Genomic DNA, 15,758 nt, shown 5'->3' on the forward strand with positions numbered 1-15,758 from the left:
GCTATCATGTGAAATACGAACTACAAGCCATGATTCCATAGTTTGTAGACCCACCGGCAACAAACTGAAGTCTAAAATGGTTGTGGAGGAATTTTGTCCCATGTCGTTGGTTCTGTTTTATAAGGTTTGCAGGTTTTTATTTATGCAGAGTTTTTGTAAAGTCCTACCACAACGTGATTCGTTAGTTTTTTTTAGCTATTCTGTTGTAGATTTTCTGGTGTACTTGGAACCATTGTCCTGTTGCGTGACCCTTTTTTGGCCAAGCTTTAGTTGATGGACTTATTATGATTTATTATCAGTATTTTTCTGAACAAGTGGAGCAATAGAAGTTGACTGCTTTGAGACTGCTTCCTTTTTACTTACAGTTGTTTTTATCTCTTTTATGTTCAGATTTCCATCTGTTGCAATAGACTAATCTTTACTAAAAGCACATTTTGGCATCGAATATGTCACCCCAAATAAATAAAGCTTTGTCTACAGAAAAGTTTAGGATTTTGACTTTAACCCATCTGACAAATCTAAAGCTTTGATAAGAAACCTGAGAGTTATTTTACTCATCTTTGGATGTTTTTTAATTAGTGAGAAAAATGTGCAATGACAAAGCTTACAAGAATGCCATTTAGAATGAAAAACTAATTCAGTCAGGCTTGTGTAGAAGTTTCTGACAGATTTAGACATTAATGAAATGTGAGTAAGTCATTAGATATTTACTAAGTTTAGTAAATATAATTTTAATGCACTTCCCAACATTACCTTTGCTGGTATGAGTGTTCAGAAGTATTTTTACTGTATGAATATGGCTTAATATAACTAGGCACAAATACAAATATAACAATTTCTTTGTAAAACCACAAGGAGTCAGTGTTTCACAAGAATTAGATTAATAAACATGATAGTGATAGTTCTATAGTGAGAATCTTGTTTGAGAGGTTCAGATTAACACGTTTATTAGTATTACCACTATACAAACATTTGATGCACATAAAACATGGTTACAATGATCCTTAGAAGCATATTAACTAGTTTATTAGATGCACCCAGATGCTCAGACAGTGTGGGAGAAGGCCGACCATCCTCCTCACCGAAGCAGTCAGCAGACTTACTGTCCTGCATGTACAAACATGAAAACACCCATACAACCACAGATATCCGAGAGCACGCCCACGCCAGCACCTTTTGATAACGTGGAGTCTAAACAACAAAATGAGAACAAGTTTGACAAGTTTGTCGTGCCAAAATGGAAATACCGTGGAATTACATTACAGCGGCAGTCATCATTTATTCTGGAGAAAGCTTTTACTTGCACAAGACACACCTGCATGCCTTTAAGATTCATGCATTCAAGCTTAACTCTGTTTTTTTAAAGGCCTGACAACCTCTAATGGACAAAGAAAACAGTTCACACGCTTGAAATATATTATTTCGCAATAGAAAAAGATAAAAAAGTGACCTTAAAAAACACTTTTGAGAACAGAAGCTCAAGATAACCCAAACGAAAGTAGAAAGCATTACCCTCTTAGTACAATTGATCGTATGTTTCCCAAAGTGCAAATAAGCAGATTTGATAAATACCATATTCACCCCTCTGCATTAGTTTTTGCATTACCCAGTCTTTATTGTAAACATTATGACATGACACTGCATCTTACCATACCATGCTCCCAGACAACTGAATAAATATTTATGACTTTTCATATTGTACCTTATACTTGAGGTCTGGTGACTTTATTGTGAAATGTAAACCTCATTTAATGTGAGTTTCTGCCAGTTTAGTTCATGGCTTTCCTCTTGGACAAGAGTTGCTGTTTGGATTTTCTGTATTGTGGTGACATCACTAGGCATGCAGACTGAGGCCAGAGTAGTGAACTTGTCACACAGATCCATTTCAGGGTCAAAGGAAACATCAGCAATGGAGATTGAATCAAGCTCAAAGTTATGCTCTGTGTCTCCCTCCTCATTATATACACGAGGCAGATAATTGCCCAGTTCCTTTCCTTGTTCCTGGAGAGCATTTATCCTTTTTGGTATTACCTCATTTAGTAGCTGGTTTCGTTGGTCTAGTCCCATATAAATCTTAAAAAGTAGAAACAGGAAGTTGTATGAATTTTCTTTTTTGAAATATTATTATATTAGAATTTAAATAGGAATTAAGGTAAGACAAGACTTTGTAGTTGACCATAAATGACAAAACTGTAGAAAATGTTGCTTTACCCCATGCTTAGATTGAACCTGCAGATGTGCCGTTCCTTTGTTGGATGATCCTCCGAGTGACTGAAAAAATCAAGCATTTAAATAGTTAAGCAAAATTCTTAACACCGGACTATTTAAATATGACACATGTACTTAATGATAACAAGAGTAAGTACAAGTTTTATAAGAAAAATCTCTGTACCATGCGCATAAAGCTTCCACGAGTAAAACCTTGTGCCATTGAGCTTTCCCTTTGAAAAGCTGAGATTATTGACCCGGTTTGTGATGCTCCACGTACGGCTTCATCTATCAGCTGAAAAGAAACCAAACAAACAAATGTCAAAGAATGACAGCATTTCATGGTTGAAATCATTTTAATTATGATTAGGCTTGTCCTCCAAGCCTATCATACTTGGATCATGTTAGAGCAAGGCTGTCAGTTGATACTGTACTTTTCTGTGTTTAAAACCTTTTAAAAATAAAAGAGCAAGGGACTAAAGAAGAACACATTACACAAGTTAAACCAAGTAGCATATATTATGCTACTTGCATACTACTTGCATAATAATATGCACACACAGTGGCTGCTCTCTGTCCCGACAAAACTGTGTTCCCGTCTTTGCCTTGAATTAAGGATTTTTATCAGTTATTCAGTGTTTTAATGAGTATTTGGCAGCAGGATTATGTGTATATAATCATCTCCAATTATGTAATAATGCCAATATTCATCTTTATTATCTATCCTGTAATATGCGGCTGTTGTTACATCGACAATACCTGTTAACAACAAAATTTGTTCCATAGTAGGAATTGCATGCAACAGCCACTTCATTAGGAATAACTGTTCAACTGCTCATTAATGCACATTTCTAATTAGCCAACCACATTCCATCAACTCAGTGTTACTGGCAGAGGGGTGATGGGGAGACGGGTGAACAGCTTTGAGTTGCTAGGATGGCAACAGTAAAAACTACTCGATCCTCCCAGGGTAGGCAGAAGTGCATCTCTTAATGGAAACAGGGAAACCTGAAACCAATGGGCTACAGTCTTCTGATGGCTCCTTCCAGTAAAATAATGTGCAACACCAAAACTGGTTTCTTGAACATAACAATGACTTCGCTATACTCAAATGGCATACTTTAATTCACAGTCTCCAGATCTCAATCCAGCAGAGCATCTATGGGATGTGGTGGAATTGGAGATTTGCACTTCTGCAAAATTTGTTAAACACTATCATATCAATAGGAACCAACATTTCTGAGGTATACTTCTAGCACCTTGTTGAATACATCCCATTATGACGACAAAAGGGTACTTGCAAGGTGTAACTAACAAAGTGGCTGGTGAGTGGAAATTATAAAATAGTTCTGGAAAATTTAACATCAAAAGGACTCATGTTGCTTTACCCCATGCCTGGATTGCCACTGGAGATGTTTCATTCCACTATTTGATATTGCTCCCAGTGACTGGAAAAATCAAGCATTAACTGGTTAATACTTTTGAAACTTCACAGAAAAGCAAAATGTCAAGAACCAGCAAAATCCTTAACAACCACTTCGTCAAACAGATGTACTCAATACTACTACTACTACTAATTATACTAATACTAATAATAATCTCAGTACCTTCCGCATGATGGTTCCACGAATAAATGCTGACCCTGATCCTTCCCCCCGGTACTGTGAGGTTAGTGAGTTCATTTGTGATCCTCCATGTACTGCTTCATTCATCAGCTGAAGAAAAAACCGCAAAACAAACACATCAAACCATGACATTGTTTCCTGGCACAAATGATTTCAATAAGAATCCATTTGCTAAAGTCTATGATAACATACAATGTAAAAAAGCAAGGCCAGCAGATTGTTCTGTGCTTTTTTTAGTTTTCAATCAATCTCATAAAAAAAGGACCAAAACCCGAAAGAAATAAAGACTTCGTTTTTTGTTCTAAGGCTAAACAGTTTCTTGAAAGAGCAGGGGACTAACCCTACATCTCAACTGTGAAGCAAATGGGCTACAGCAGCAGCAGATGACCACACTGTCACTCTTGTCAACTAAAAACAGGAAACTGAGGCTATGTTTTACATAGGCTCACCAAAAACAGACAAGAGAACATTGGATGTATTGGCTTCTGTTGTGAAGTATATGATAGGAACAGTTGCATAAACAACATCTAAGCACAGGTTCATCCATCCTTATAGAAATGATTCAATCAGGTGGGGGTGATGTAATGGCGTGGGCGATATTTTCTTGGTATACTTTGGACCCCTTAGGACAAAGTCAACATCATTTAAATGCCACAGCCTACCTGAGTATTACTGCTGACCACGTCTGTCCCTTTATGACCACAGTGTACCCAAATTTGGATGGCTGCTTCCAGCAAAATAAGGCACCATGTCACAAATCTCAAATCATTTCATGCTGGTTTCTTGTAGAATTAAGTCAGTTCTGACAGAAAAGGTGGTCCAGCACTTTCAGAAGGTTTCATATGAAAAGAAATATTACATACCCCACTCACAGATTGTCCCTGGTGATATCCCATTCCCACGTTTGATCCCCGCTGTGACTGAAAAATCAAGCATTTAAATACTTCTGAGATTTGATAAATTTCATGAACAGAAAATTATGATGAGCAAAATTCTTAACTTCTACCTGTTTAAGTATCACAGGTTTACTTAGTGATAATAACAAATAAAACAACAGTAATCATAATATCTGTACCATGTGCATAAAGCTTCCACGAATGAAAGGTTGTGCCACCGAGCTTTCTTTTTGATACTTGAGGAATTCTGTGCTGGTTTCTGAGTCATTTAGAAGAAACGCCTGAAAAACATCAAATATTTCTCACAATGCATGGTATATTACAAAAATGCTCTTTACAAACTAGTTATTACAATAATATATATTTTGTAGCACTTACTGGACTCATTTTCACAGTTTTAACTTGAGATATTTCTTGCATCGCATTTCCATTCTGATTCACAATGGCCACCTTGACAAAGTAATGATGTTTTAAGGTTTTTATACCAAAAACGAGAAGTTATGTTTACATAATTTCAGTCATTACAATTGCTGAAGTAGGGATAATTACTTTTAAAAAGTCAGGCAAAATGAATCTTTAATTTAAAAACCAACAAATATCTGTGTGAGTGAGCATTTGAGTGTGTGTGTAAGTGTGATTTATGATAAATGTATTTACCGAACAGTCTGTTCCTGGATTCTCAGTGTTAGACTTCATCAGTTGTTGTTCAGAAGATAAATCCTCTTTGATTTCCAAGATCTGTTTTTTGCAGGACATCAGAAGAGCCAAAAGTAGCAAACCTGGAGCATAAAGACCACACACACAAATATATGACATACAAAACATGCTAGATGTTTATTGCTGTTATAATTCTGTTATTTTTACTTTAAATAAATATTAAAAAAAAACTGTTTTTCAAAATCTTAACAAGTATAAAAATAAGTACTTAAATCTAACTGAAAAACACCCATCGAAAACTCATTTACATTTTTTTCCTGAAGAAGTCCAAAGCTTATTATTAAAGTCAAAGTTATTTCTTATTGTTAGACCTTTTTTATTATTACATTTTAATCGTTTTTAAATAACAACAACAAATATAAATGAGGATATCTTATTTATAATGATGGAAATATTTGAAACATGTGTCCAACCTGTGATCAGCAGCATGGCCAAAAAAATCATTCCCACTCCCCCTGCTCCTAGTGTGGTGCCAGATGTCCTCACATGACAGTTTGGGGTTTCTGAGTCTAAGCAGCTGCAAACAGTAACTGACAGGTTGTGGAAAGCTGATTTCCCCTGTTGGTCAGAAACTTCTAGCGACAGCTCATGGTGATTGGAATGAACTGTAGGCTCTTTAACCAAGTTGACTGAATAACCTGTGTGTCCAAAATGAATACATAATCAGATGTATAACAGTCATTGTGGCAGTCTATGTATATACTACTTATACTTTTATATAAAGGAGGCTTAGAAGTATATTTAATACAAGTGACATTGTTTTTGTGAGTAATATAAGGTTGAGTATCTGCAGACTCTAAAGCTTACCAGTGACAGGGTCAATCTTCCACTTGCCCTCAACATCTCCATGGAGCTTGAAGGTGAAAGGGCCACTGTAGGGCTCAACATCTGAGTCCAAGGCTGTGATGTTGGCAAAGGATTGTCCGTCAGATTGGCACATTTCAATTGTGCTTACAACCAGGTATGGAGTATGATCATTGTCATCTCTAACATAGATACTAAGAGTTGCAGTGCTTGTCATTTGTGGTTTCCCTGGTGATGAAAAAGTATTGCAACTTGTTTAGAAATGTAATGAGGAAATGTAAATGAATAATTGGCCAAATATGTAAATACTTGTCGATTCATACCATCGTCAACAGCACATATTGTGACTACATAAATGTTGTCTTTAACAAACTCTGACTCTCGATCCAAGGACTTTGATGTTGTTATGTTTCCAGTGTCAGGGTCCACTTTAATCCAACCAGCTGGATCGTGTCCTATAATGTATCTGAAATGGTTTGTTAGTCATTTTCAAAGTGTCTACTGATGTAGTAATGCTGTATGTTTTTGTCTTGTAGAAGTGACATGTAGTTGTATAGTTGTCAAGACTTACTTAAATGTGTTTTTGTTGGCAACATCAGGGTCTTTAGCTGTGAGTGTTGCCAGGTATTGGCCTTCCTTAACATTCTCAGTGACCACAGTTTCTATGGAAGTCTTGTCAAAAACTGGAGGCTCATTGACATCCTCAACAGCCACGATCACTTGACGGCTGGATGCAACTGTTCCAGCCACGAAGCTCATTGCAGACCCAGTAGCAGCGGAACCAGATATGGTAACTACTTTCCAAAGACCAATGGAGCTGCGTTTTTCCACTTTGCATGAATAATAGGGGATCTCATTCTCTACAGTGATAGTTATATTCTTCAGAGCACCATCTTCATAGTTTAAAGCCTGTAAAAGAGCATAACTGTTGGAGTCAAATTGTTAAATGTTGTCATTGTGTTACTTAAATTTGTAAATCATGGAAATAAAAGGCTGCGAGGAAGGCTGTTTATTTGATTCTGGCTAGGAGACAGGTGAGGAGTGTTCAGCTCCCACCGCCAGTCTCCCTTGCTAGCAAGTAAAAGCTGTTCATCTTGCTTCCTTGCTTGACGTTAACGGGAATAGGTTTCTAAACCAGCGGGGCCTGTGGAAGCGCAGACCCAACAATAACTTATCATATTTTTCCAGGGCTTTTTAAATCATAGCTTTGGTTAAAACTGTTTGCTACCCGATTAAAATTGCTTTTAGCTTGAATAAAGCCATATCGATTTGTTAAAATCCCGAATCGATTTTTAAATATAAATGTACTTTGCCAGAAATGCCAGAATCTCACAAAACTATTTCAGCAACCACAAAACAGCTAAAACAGTAAATGAAAGCAGGTAAATGGATTCCACAAAAAGACTCTCGCACAGAGCGCGGACCCGATGCATCACAGTGAGTGAGATTTCGGCTTTCTTTCACATAAACAGTCAGTGCTGAAAGTCGACAGCTCACAGATTCTGATAGGTCGGGGCTGCGCTTTGTGTTTTTGTCTTTTTTTTGCACTAGATTGTAAAGCTGTAGGTTTTGTCCCTCTCCAACCAAAATAGACTGAACCAGCAGCAAAAGAAGATCAAAACTATGCTTCGCCGCTTCACATTTCACTTTACATAAACATCGTCATGAATTCCCTCTTACTTTTGCTGTTTTGCTTCCACTATGATAAAATCACACTTCCTGCACAGCTTTCTCTCTCTCTCAGTGCACTTCAAGAACAGTTTCCCCATCTCAAATCTGTTTTCTGCATGATTTGCTTGCTTATTTCCAAGCAGTCTACTGTTGTTTACAGCACTGTTGGTCACTGCTTTTTCTTATATAAATGACTTCTGACAACAAAGTCTCATTTCTGCTGTTCAATACTGAATAAATATAAACTTTTTAAACTTATGCGAAATTGCAAAACGCTTAGCTGTGTCTAATAAAACCACTGTAATTTTGTTCTGCTTCACTTTAGCAGCATCAGGTATGTTCATATGCTGAGTCATGGTTTTCTTCCATTTTTGTTCTACTTCAAATTATTTTTAAGGTTATCTGCTATAAAAAGCCAGGCCAGGAAAATCTCTTTCATATTTTTCTGTGTTTTATATACTAATTTTTGAAGATAAAAAAAGAGCTTATGTTGGTTAATTTAAAAAATGCAACAGGGTTTTTACCACAGAGACTGTTTTGAACTACTTAGATTGGAAAGTTTAGTCTACTGTAAACATAATCACAAAAATACCTTTTCCACATGGAGTAGTCCATCGTTTGTCTCAGGATCTGTAGTTATTCTAAAGTTGTTGTTTGTGTCTCCTTGGATTGTATATTTGGCTCTCCATGCTGGGGTTCCTCTGGTGTCTTCATCATGAACTTGTATACGTGAAACAAGAACATTTGTCTGTCCTTCTTTCACTTTTTCTGGGCCCTTGGGTCACAAAAGAGGAAGATGTAAAATAGGAAATGATTTTCATTGAATAAATTATTGTGACTGAAATAAGTAACTGCTAACTGTTTGCTGTGTGATGACAGGAAGGTGATTATTTCCATCTTCTATATTGATTATGATGGTGCAGGAGGTGGATAGCGGTTTTTCTCCATTGTCTTTGGCCTCCACTATAATGGTGTATTTCTCAGCTGTCTGATGGAGAAAAATAAAAATTTGCTCATCTTGAATGGATGTCAAAAATATTGAATTTAGTTGTACTATTGAAATTTGAGGAGATTCATGTTGAAAGATTAAAATGGAAAGTTTTAATTTTTCAAGCAGTAATTTCTCTCACCTCATGGTCCAGACATCCTTTAAAAGAAATGACTCCAATGCCTGTCTCATCGATCTCTTTGAAGTAGAACTCAAGATCCTTAGGTTTAGGTTTGACTGAAACTATGTTAAGGTCAACTTTGTTATATATCTCACTTATGTCTTGATCTGTTGCTTGAATTCTACCCACTTCAGTGCCTGTTAGTATCAAAAGGAAATAATGATTATTTTGTTTAGATTCACTGTCACAAAAACATAATTTTGACACCGTAGCATTAGTAATTTAAATAATATTTCTTTCCAAATGAGAAAATTACCCTGTGATGTTGACTCTTTTATGGTGAAAGTGTACTTTTCAAACAGAAATTTTGGAGGGTTGTCGTTTGTGTCCAAAATCTCTATATAAATCCCGAGCTGTGTCTCTATTTCATGTTTTTCTCTGTCAAGTGCTTTAAATTTAAGCTGCAATGGAAAGATGAAATAATCAAACCTCGCTCCATGCATAGCTTTTACTTTCCATTTAGATATTTTTTTTAAATTTCTTCTTACCTTAAGAGTTTTATATTGTTCGTAGTCCACCGAACGGAGGACCTTTATTTCTCCTGTATATGAATTGATTTCTAACACTTGCGTTGGTTCCTCATCGACACCTTCTCCTTGTATCATAAAAAGAACGAGGTCCTTCTCAACCTCAATCTGTATCAAACATAAGACACACGAGCAGTGAATTTTGGAATTATCTTTCCTTATTTCATGATATGTGTTACATTTTAAGGCATACACTCACTTTGCCCAGTGAATATGGGAAAGGTCCCTGATAACCTTCATCAATAGTAAAGGAATTAATGATCCAGTTTCTTTTTTGACGCAGCAAAAGTTGTGAAGATGATCTGTGGACTCCCCAACACTGCAAAAGATTACACTGGAAAGATTTCTTGCAGTAAATGTGCAGCACAGCATATTTATGAGTATCATATATATTATATATTATATTATATTCTTAGCAGATTTTTAATCTTTAAACACTGGCTATAACTCAGTATAATGTTGACAGACATAATCGTCATAAACACAATTAGTAAAACAATTAGACATATTTTTAAAATATTTGTGTTGAAATTTATGGCAGAAGTAATAAAAGATTACATGTAGTTTTACATACTTAAGCCTTACCAGAATCAAAAGTAGAATTGGGTGTATTAGTTCCATTTTATATCCACAGAACGGCTAGTTTTGAAGTGAATTCGTTGCAGACTACTACTTGAATGCACTTGAGTAGAAACTCAGCTGCATGCCAATGTGAGCTTTGGCAGAGAGATACCGGTGGGAGGGATATCTTTATAAATCAGCTGTATACGTCTAGCCATGAGGTAATCGTAATCTTTATCTGTATCTGTATGGGTGTGTACAGTTTTCACCTTGACTAACAGTACCCGCTTGCTTGAGAACCTATAATGATGCTAGAAAAGAAAAGAAAAAACCCCCAACTAAAAACCACGTAAAATCACATTTAAAAACATAATTAGTCTATGATATTATATTATGTATTATAATATATTATATAATATAGAATAGAATAGAATAGATAGAATTGCATTGTATTGTATTGCATCTGTGTGTCTGTGAGTATATGTATTTGTAACTGTATCTTGGGCAACTTTTATAGGTTCACTTAAATACATTGGAATAGATTATGGGTTTTTGCAACAGGCTAATCACCACAAAATGTCTAAAGGGACAATTTAAGATTTTTTGCTCACTTGTCTGTGTGCGCACACAACACACACCTTGATTTAGATACCTTTTGTGATTGAAGCGGCTATTTACAGAAAGGCAAGCAGACATGGTCGCCCCCTCAAACCACACAACAACAAAAATATATAAAAATATATCTACAATTACCAAATATGTTCTGTTAGCTGACACAAGTGGTGGAGGCATTTTTGCAAGGTCAGTGTTAAATGGCTTAAATGAAGAAAATCCCCCACACACAATTCTCTTCTAAAAGATTTAGAAAAATTACAAAAATGTCCAAATATGAAACAAACGAAGGCTGGCTAAAGATTGTTACACAATACTGATTGTATTTTAATACAGACAATTTAAATGTTGACAATAAAGACTAATACATGTAGTCACAGCACTGATTCAAGGGAATCAAGGACAAATGCGTTGTTTGATTTGCTCCGGATGTCACACATTGGAGTAACCTCACTCCAGAGTTAACTGCATTCCATTTGTAAAGTTGGAAAAGCAACTTTTTAAATGCTCTATGTCAAGGTACAATCATTCATCAATTACCATTAATATAGTACAAGGCCTTTTGTGTGATTAAAACCGCTTCATATTCACAAATAGAACATGGTTAGTGTTCTGTGTATGATTTATTTAGTGAGTCTCAAATGCACAGAAGTAGCTGTACAGATTCCAAGTTTTACAGGTTCCCTGCTGTTTATACGCAAAGCTGTCATAGGATTGTGAAATCTTGGTCGTATGGCTTCTCTGACTTTATGAATTTTATACACAAATTCAGAATTTCTACTTCAAATCAAATGCAGCAAAAAATACAGAGGCCACACATGACTTATTTGTTTCATGGTGGTAACCCGAGCCCTTGCGTGCACAAGTTAGCACATGATACAACATTATTAGAATTGCAAGATGGCAAAAGTTTTGGGAGATCTTGCAAAAGTTCATCTTTATTTTTTTTTTCTCCAATGTCACTTGCGGGGCTCTGTACAGGTCAATTATCCAAACTAAGTCTAAAACGAATTATATTTTTAAAGTTTTTGTTTTAATGTTTTTAATCTAGTGCTTGTTAAAATGTTTACCTAAACACATATAGTCCAAGAGTTTGGTTGAGGCTTTCAGCACCTTTTTGTCTTGAAGTGTACCTTTTCTCATTGTGTCCAGATGTTCTAAACCTTAAGAGACCACAACAGGTGTTTCCAAAATGCGCCTGGCATGTTCAGACTTCTAGTGGAAGTCAGTTACAAGTATAGCATGTTGGGGATAGGCTACACAAGCCTTTCAGTGTTTCAGGTCTTACAGATCTTTCCAAAGCTACTTGACAATGCTTTTGTTGCAATTGTGGTAAAGACGGGATGAAGTCATTACAGAACTAAATGAATAGAAACTCATAGTTTTCCATCAGTTAATGATGAATGATTTGAGTGCCTTATTGTACACAATTTTATTTAGAGTTATATAGCTTTATAGATATTCTTTCTCGGCCAAGAAATGGAATGGTGTTTTCTTTTCGGCTTTTGTGGTATCTTCATTTAGAAAGCATTTTTGAAAATTGTACCTAAAAAGCAGCCCAAGAATCAGATTCATTCCCTTCAGGTTTGAGGCATGTGACTTTTATTTATAATACAAATTTAAAACACAAACTAACCCAAGTTCTGTCAGCAGAAGACAAATTAACTTTATGCAAATACTGATAATTTTTGTAGTAAAAATGTTTGTGACTAAAAAAAAAAGAAAGGGATTAAAATTGGGGTAAATAGCAGATTTAAAATACAATTTTGTTCTTCATAACACATATTTTCATGACTAATAGTAAGCTCTACTGTTATTTACATTTTTTATTTGTGTTTAATTTTAAATTTTAATTTTAATTAACCCTGACAGCAGAAGTTGGCAGCTTTTGTTACAAACTGTAACACTGTATAAATATATAAAATCTTGAAACTCTGACCTACTGAAAACTTGCTAGAACACAGAAAAAATAGTAAATAGTATTTGCTGATGCCACAGTCAGTTAAGTCAAATATTTAAGTCAAATGAATAAATCCCTTTAAAATTTGAAACCAAATTAGAAAGAAATTAGTTGTGGCTCAAGACTTTTGCATTTAGTAAAAAAAGAAAGAAAAAAAGGTGAGACTAACATGGTTTATGTCCACTACCCTGCATATTACTACAGTCTTGAGGACAGAAGGAGTTAAGGACTTTTAATCTGTTGCTTCAGGTTCGGATTAATCTGTATCTCTTCCCCGAAGGTGGAAGGGTTGGAGGAGTGGGAGGGTATTGGTAATGTCCACAGTGGCTCATAATAATAATAATAATAATAATAATGATAATAATAATAATAATAATAATAATAATAATAATAATAATGATAATAATAATAATAATAATAATAATAATACAGTTGTTTTTTTTAAGTGATTTGATTTATTTCATTTAGCCATTGAGCTGAAGGAACTAAGCAGGAACTTGCATACTTATCTGGAAATAATAAACAATTACACCACTCCTAACTTGAGGCCCTTTTCTCAAGAAGTGATTTGATTGCTTATAATAAAAGCTTTCATAGTTGTTTCGCTTTCTTTCTAACTAAGTGACAGAAATCTTTTTATGTATTTTAAACTAGAGATGGACCGATCCGATATTACGTATCGGTATCGGTCCGATACTGACCTAAATTACTGGATCGGATATCGGAGAAAAATAAAAAATGTAATCCGATCCATTAAATATCACGAAAGCACCTCACAAAACTTGCAACACGCTGTAACTCACCTCAGAACGTTAGCACGTCGGAGCAGTATGCATCACGTGATAGAGCGGCTGTGGCATGCAGGACCTGTCGGTGGTCTGGATAGCATGTGGAGCTTCGCTAGCAACCTGGCATTTCATCTCCGACAAAGTTATCCCCGAGAGAAGTAAAGCAAGTGTGTAAGTCCATCTCTGAATGTTTGTAAAGCATTCATGCGTTAAGCTTAACAAGCGACTGCCTCTCGCTCTCCGGCTGCTACTTCAATCCTGCTCCTTATGTATGGACATTGCTTGTGGTGTACCCCAAGGGTCAGTTTTGGGTCCAAAATTCTTCAACTTGTACATTAACGACATCTGTAAAGTGTCCAAAGTATTAAAAATGGTTCTCTTTGCTGACGATACAAACATTTTTTGCTCTGGTGATGATCTGCAGAATTTATTGGAGGATATGACTAATGAAATAAGTAAAGTGAAGTTCTGGCTTGATAAAAACAAATTATCATTCAATTTGAATAAATCTAAACTTATGTTATTTGGAAATAGTAGTTTAAATACAAATGCAAAGATTCAAATAAATGGTGTTGATATTGAAAGAGTCAGTGAAAATAAATTTCTGGGGGTAATAATAGATGTAATAATAGATGAAAAACTTAACTGGAGAGCTCACGTAAGATATATTCATTCCAAAGTATCACGAAGCATTGCAGTACTAAACAAGGCAAAACAGGTATTCGACAGAACATCACTTCATATTCTCTACTGTTCACTGGTTTCACCATACTTAAGCTATTGTGCAGAGGTCTGGGGCAATAACTATAAAACCACATTACATTCACTTTTTACTCTTCAAAAGAAAGCAATTCGAATCATCCACAATGCAGGTTATAGGGAACATACAAACTCACTATTTTTGCAGTCTGAAATATTGAAAATTGACGATATAGTGAAATTCCAAACAGCACAAATTCTATTCAAAGCAAAAAATAAAGAACTGCCAGGTAATATTCAGAGTATGTTTTTTTTGAAAGAAGGAAGTTATAATTTAAGGGGTTTTTGTAACTTCAAAACAATGAAGGTACGTACTACAAGAAAAGGCTTTTGTGTTTCTGTTCAAGGAGTGAAACTATGGAACAAACTGAATATGGAATTAAAGCAATGTCCAAACATAAAACTGTTCAAAAAGAGTTATAAAAATATGATCTTCTCGATCTATAAAGAAAAGGAAAATATTTAAATTAAGTGAATGTCTCTATTTAAAAACAAACAAACAAAAAATTCATGATGTGATATTATAGTATATAGTATATCAGAAATCTGTTCACTATTTTTATTACAAATTATATCAGTAAGGAAGCTGACTAAATATTCACTGATAATTTATGGGACAGGGGTGGGATTAAATAAGTGTATACTTCTTCCCACTCCCTTTCAACATGTAAATTAATCAGAATGTTTTTTTGTATGTAATTTGTATAGTATATTTTTTTTCTCTCATTTCTTTTCTAAATGTACTTGTATATTGTTCACATGTTGAAATAAATTACCAATCAAATTACCAATCAATCGTGAAACTGCTTAATGATCAGCTGATCGGCTTTTCTGTCGCGAGTCCGTCTGTCTTGTTTGTTTTTGCCCCACTTTGCACCAGAAAGAGGAAACCAGCGGCTGAACAACAGCAGCACGTTTAAGCTTGATAAGCTGTTGTTAGAATTTATTTAATATTACTTTCTACACCAGGATCTTTTTCTACGTAGCTGACGTAACTGTGCAGGGGCGGATCTAGCAAAGTTTAGCCAGGGGGGCCGATAGGGCATGAACAGGGAAAAGGGGGCACAAAGACATACTTTTCTTTCTTACTCTCATTTAAAATGTCTAGCTTTTAATAAATAATTATCTGACACCCAAAGTTTTAATTTGATGTAAAATGAATAGAAGTCAATTACTGTATATAGTGACTATTAAGTCTAATATATATACCCTAGTAAGCTATAGTACTTTTTACTTTGGGATGGTACCATCTGTGCAGTCTGCAATTTTGTTGAAGAAAGATGCTGAATCTATTTAATATTTCTTGAAAAATAATTGATTTCTGTGCATTTTCTTTCACACTGCATCAAATTAAGGTTGATTACGTCGATTAAGCATCATGAGGTGGAGCATGAGGGGTGGTTCCCTATTTTTTATTTATTTATTTTTGTTGTTGCTGGGAGTTGGAACCCTATTAGTTAG

At 35.3% G+C, this 15,758-nt stretch overlaps 1 protein-coding gene across 3 annotated transcripts; it reads right to left on the reverse strand.

Annotated features, from left to right (window-relative positions):
• Positions 1 to 930: 930 nt before the first annotated feature.
• Positions 931 to 10,343, reverse strand: LOC146684718 (cadherin-13-like). 3 transcript variants are annotated; one of them, XM_085444001.1, is made up of 20 exons: positions 10,203 to 10,341; positions 9,817 to 9,936; positions 9,579 to 9,725; positions 9,347 to 9,491; positions 9,052 to 9,227; positions 8,781 to 8,909; positions 8,514 to 8,696; positions 6,822 to 7,159; positions 6,574 to 6,716; positions 6,254 to 6,478; positions 5,860 to 6,084; positions 5,387 to 5,508; positions 5,108 to 5,179; positions 4,909 to 5,010; positions 4,697 to 4,753; positions 3,816 to 3,923; positions 3,597 to 3,656; positions 2,393 to 2,503; positions 2,212 to 2,271; positions 931 to 2,073 (listed from the first exon to the last, which is right to left on the reverse strand). In XM_085444001.1, the coding sequence occupies exons 1-20, from the start codon at positions 10,236 to 10,238 to the stop codon at positions 1,726 to 1,728; spliced, it is 2,907 nt and encodes a 968-aa protein (XP_085300127.1). In that variant the 5' UTR covers positions 10,239 to 10,341; the 3' UTR covers positions 931 to 1,725. The 3 variants fall into 3 exon arrangements, with proteins under 3 accessions (XP_085300127.1, XP_085300126.1, XP_085300128.1); XM_085444000.1 differs by having other exon boundaries at positions 9,817 to 9,951; XM_085444002.1 differs by lacking the exon at positions 3,597 to 3,656 and having other exon boundaries at positions 9,817 to 9,951; positions 10,203 to 10,343.
• Positions 10,344 to 15,758: the final 5,415 nt, after the last annotated feature.

The sequence above is a fragment of the Copadichromis virginalis genome, linkage group LG20 (genome assembly GCF_057382275.1).
Source record: "Copadichromis virginalis isolate Kocher_CV1m ecotype Utaka linkage group LG20, C_Virginalis_male_GT1.1, whole genome shotgun sequence".
Lineage (NCBI taxonomy): Eukaryota > Metazoa > Chordata > Actinopteri > Cichliformes > Cichlidae > Copadichromis > Copadichromis virginalis.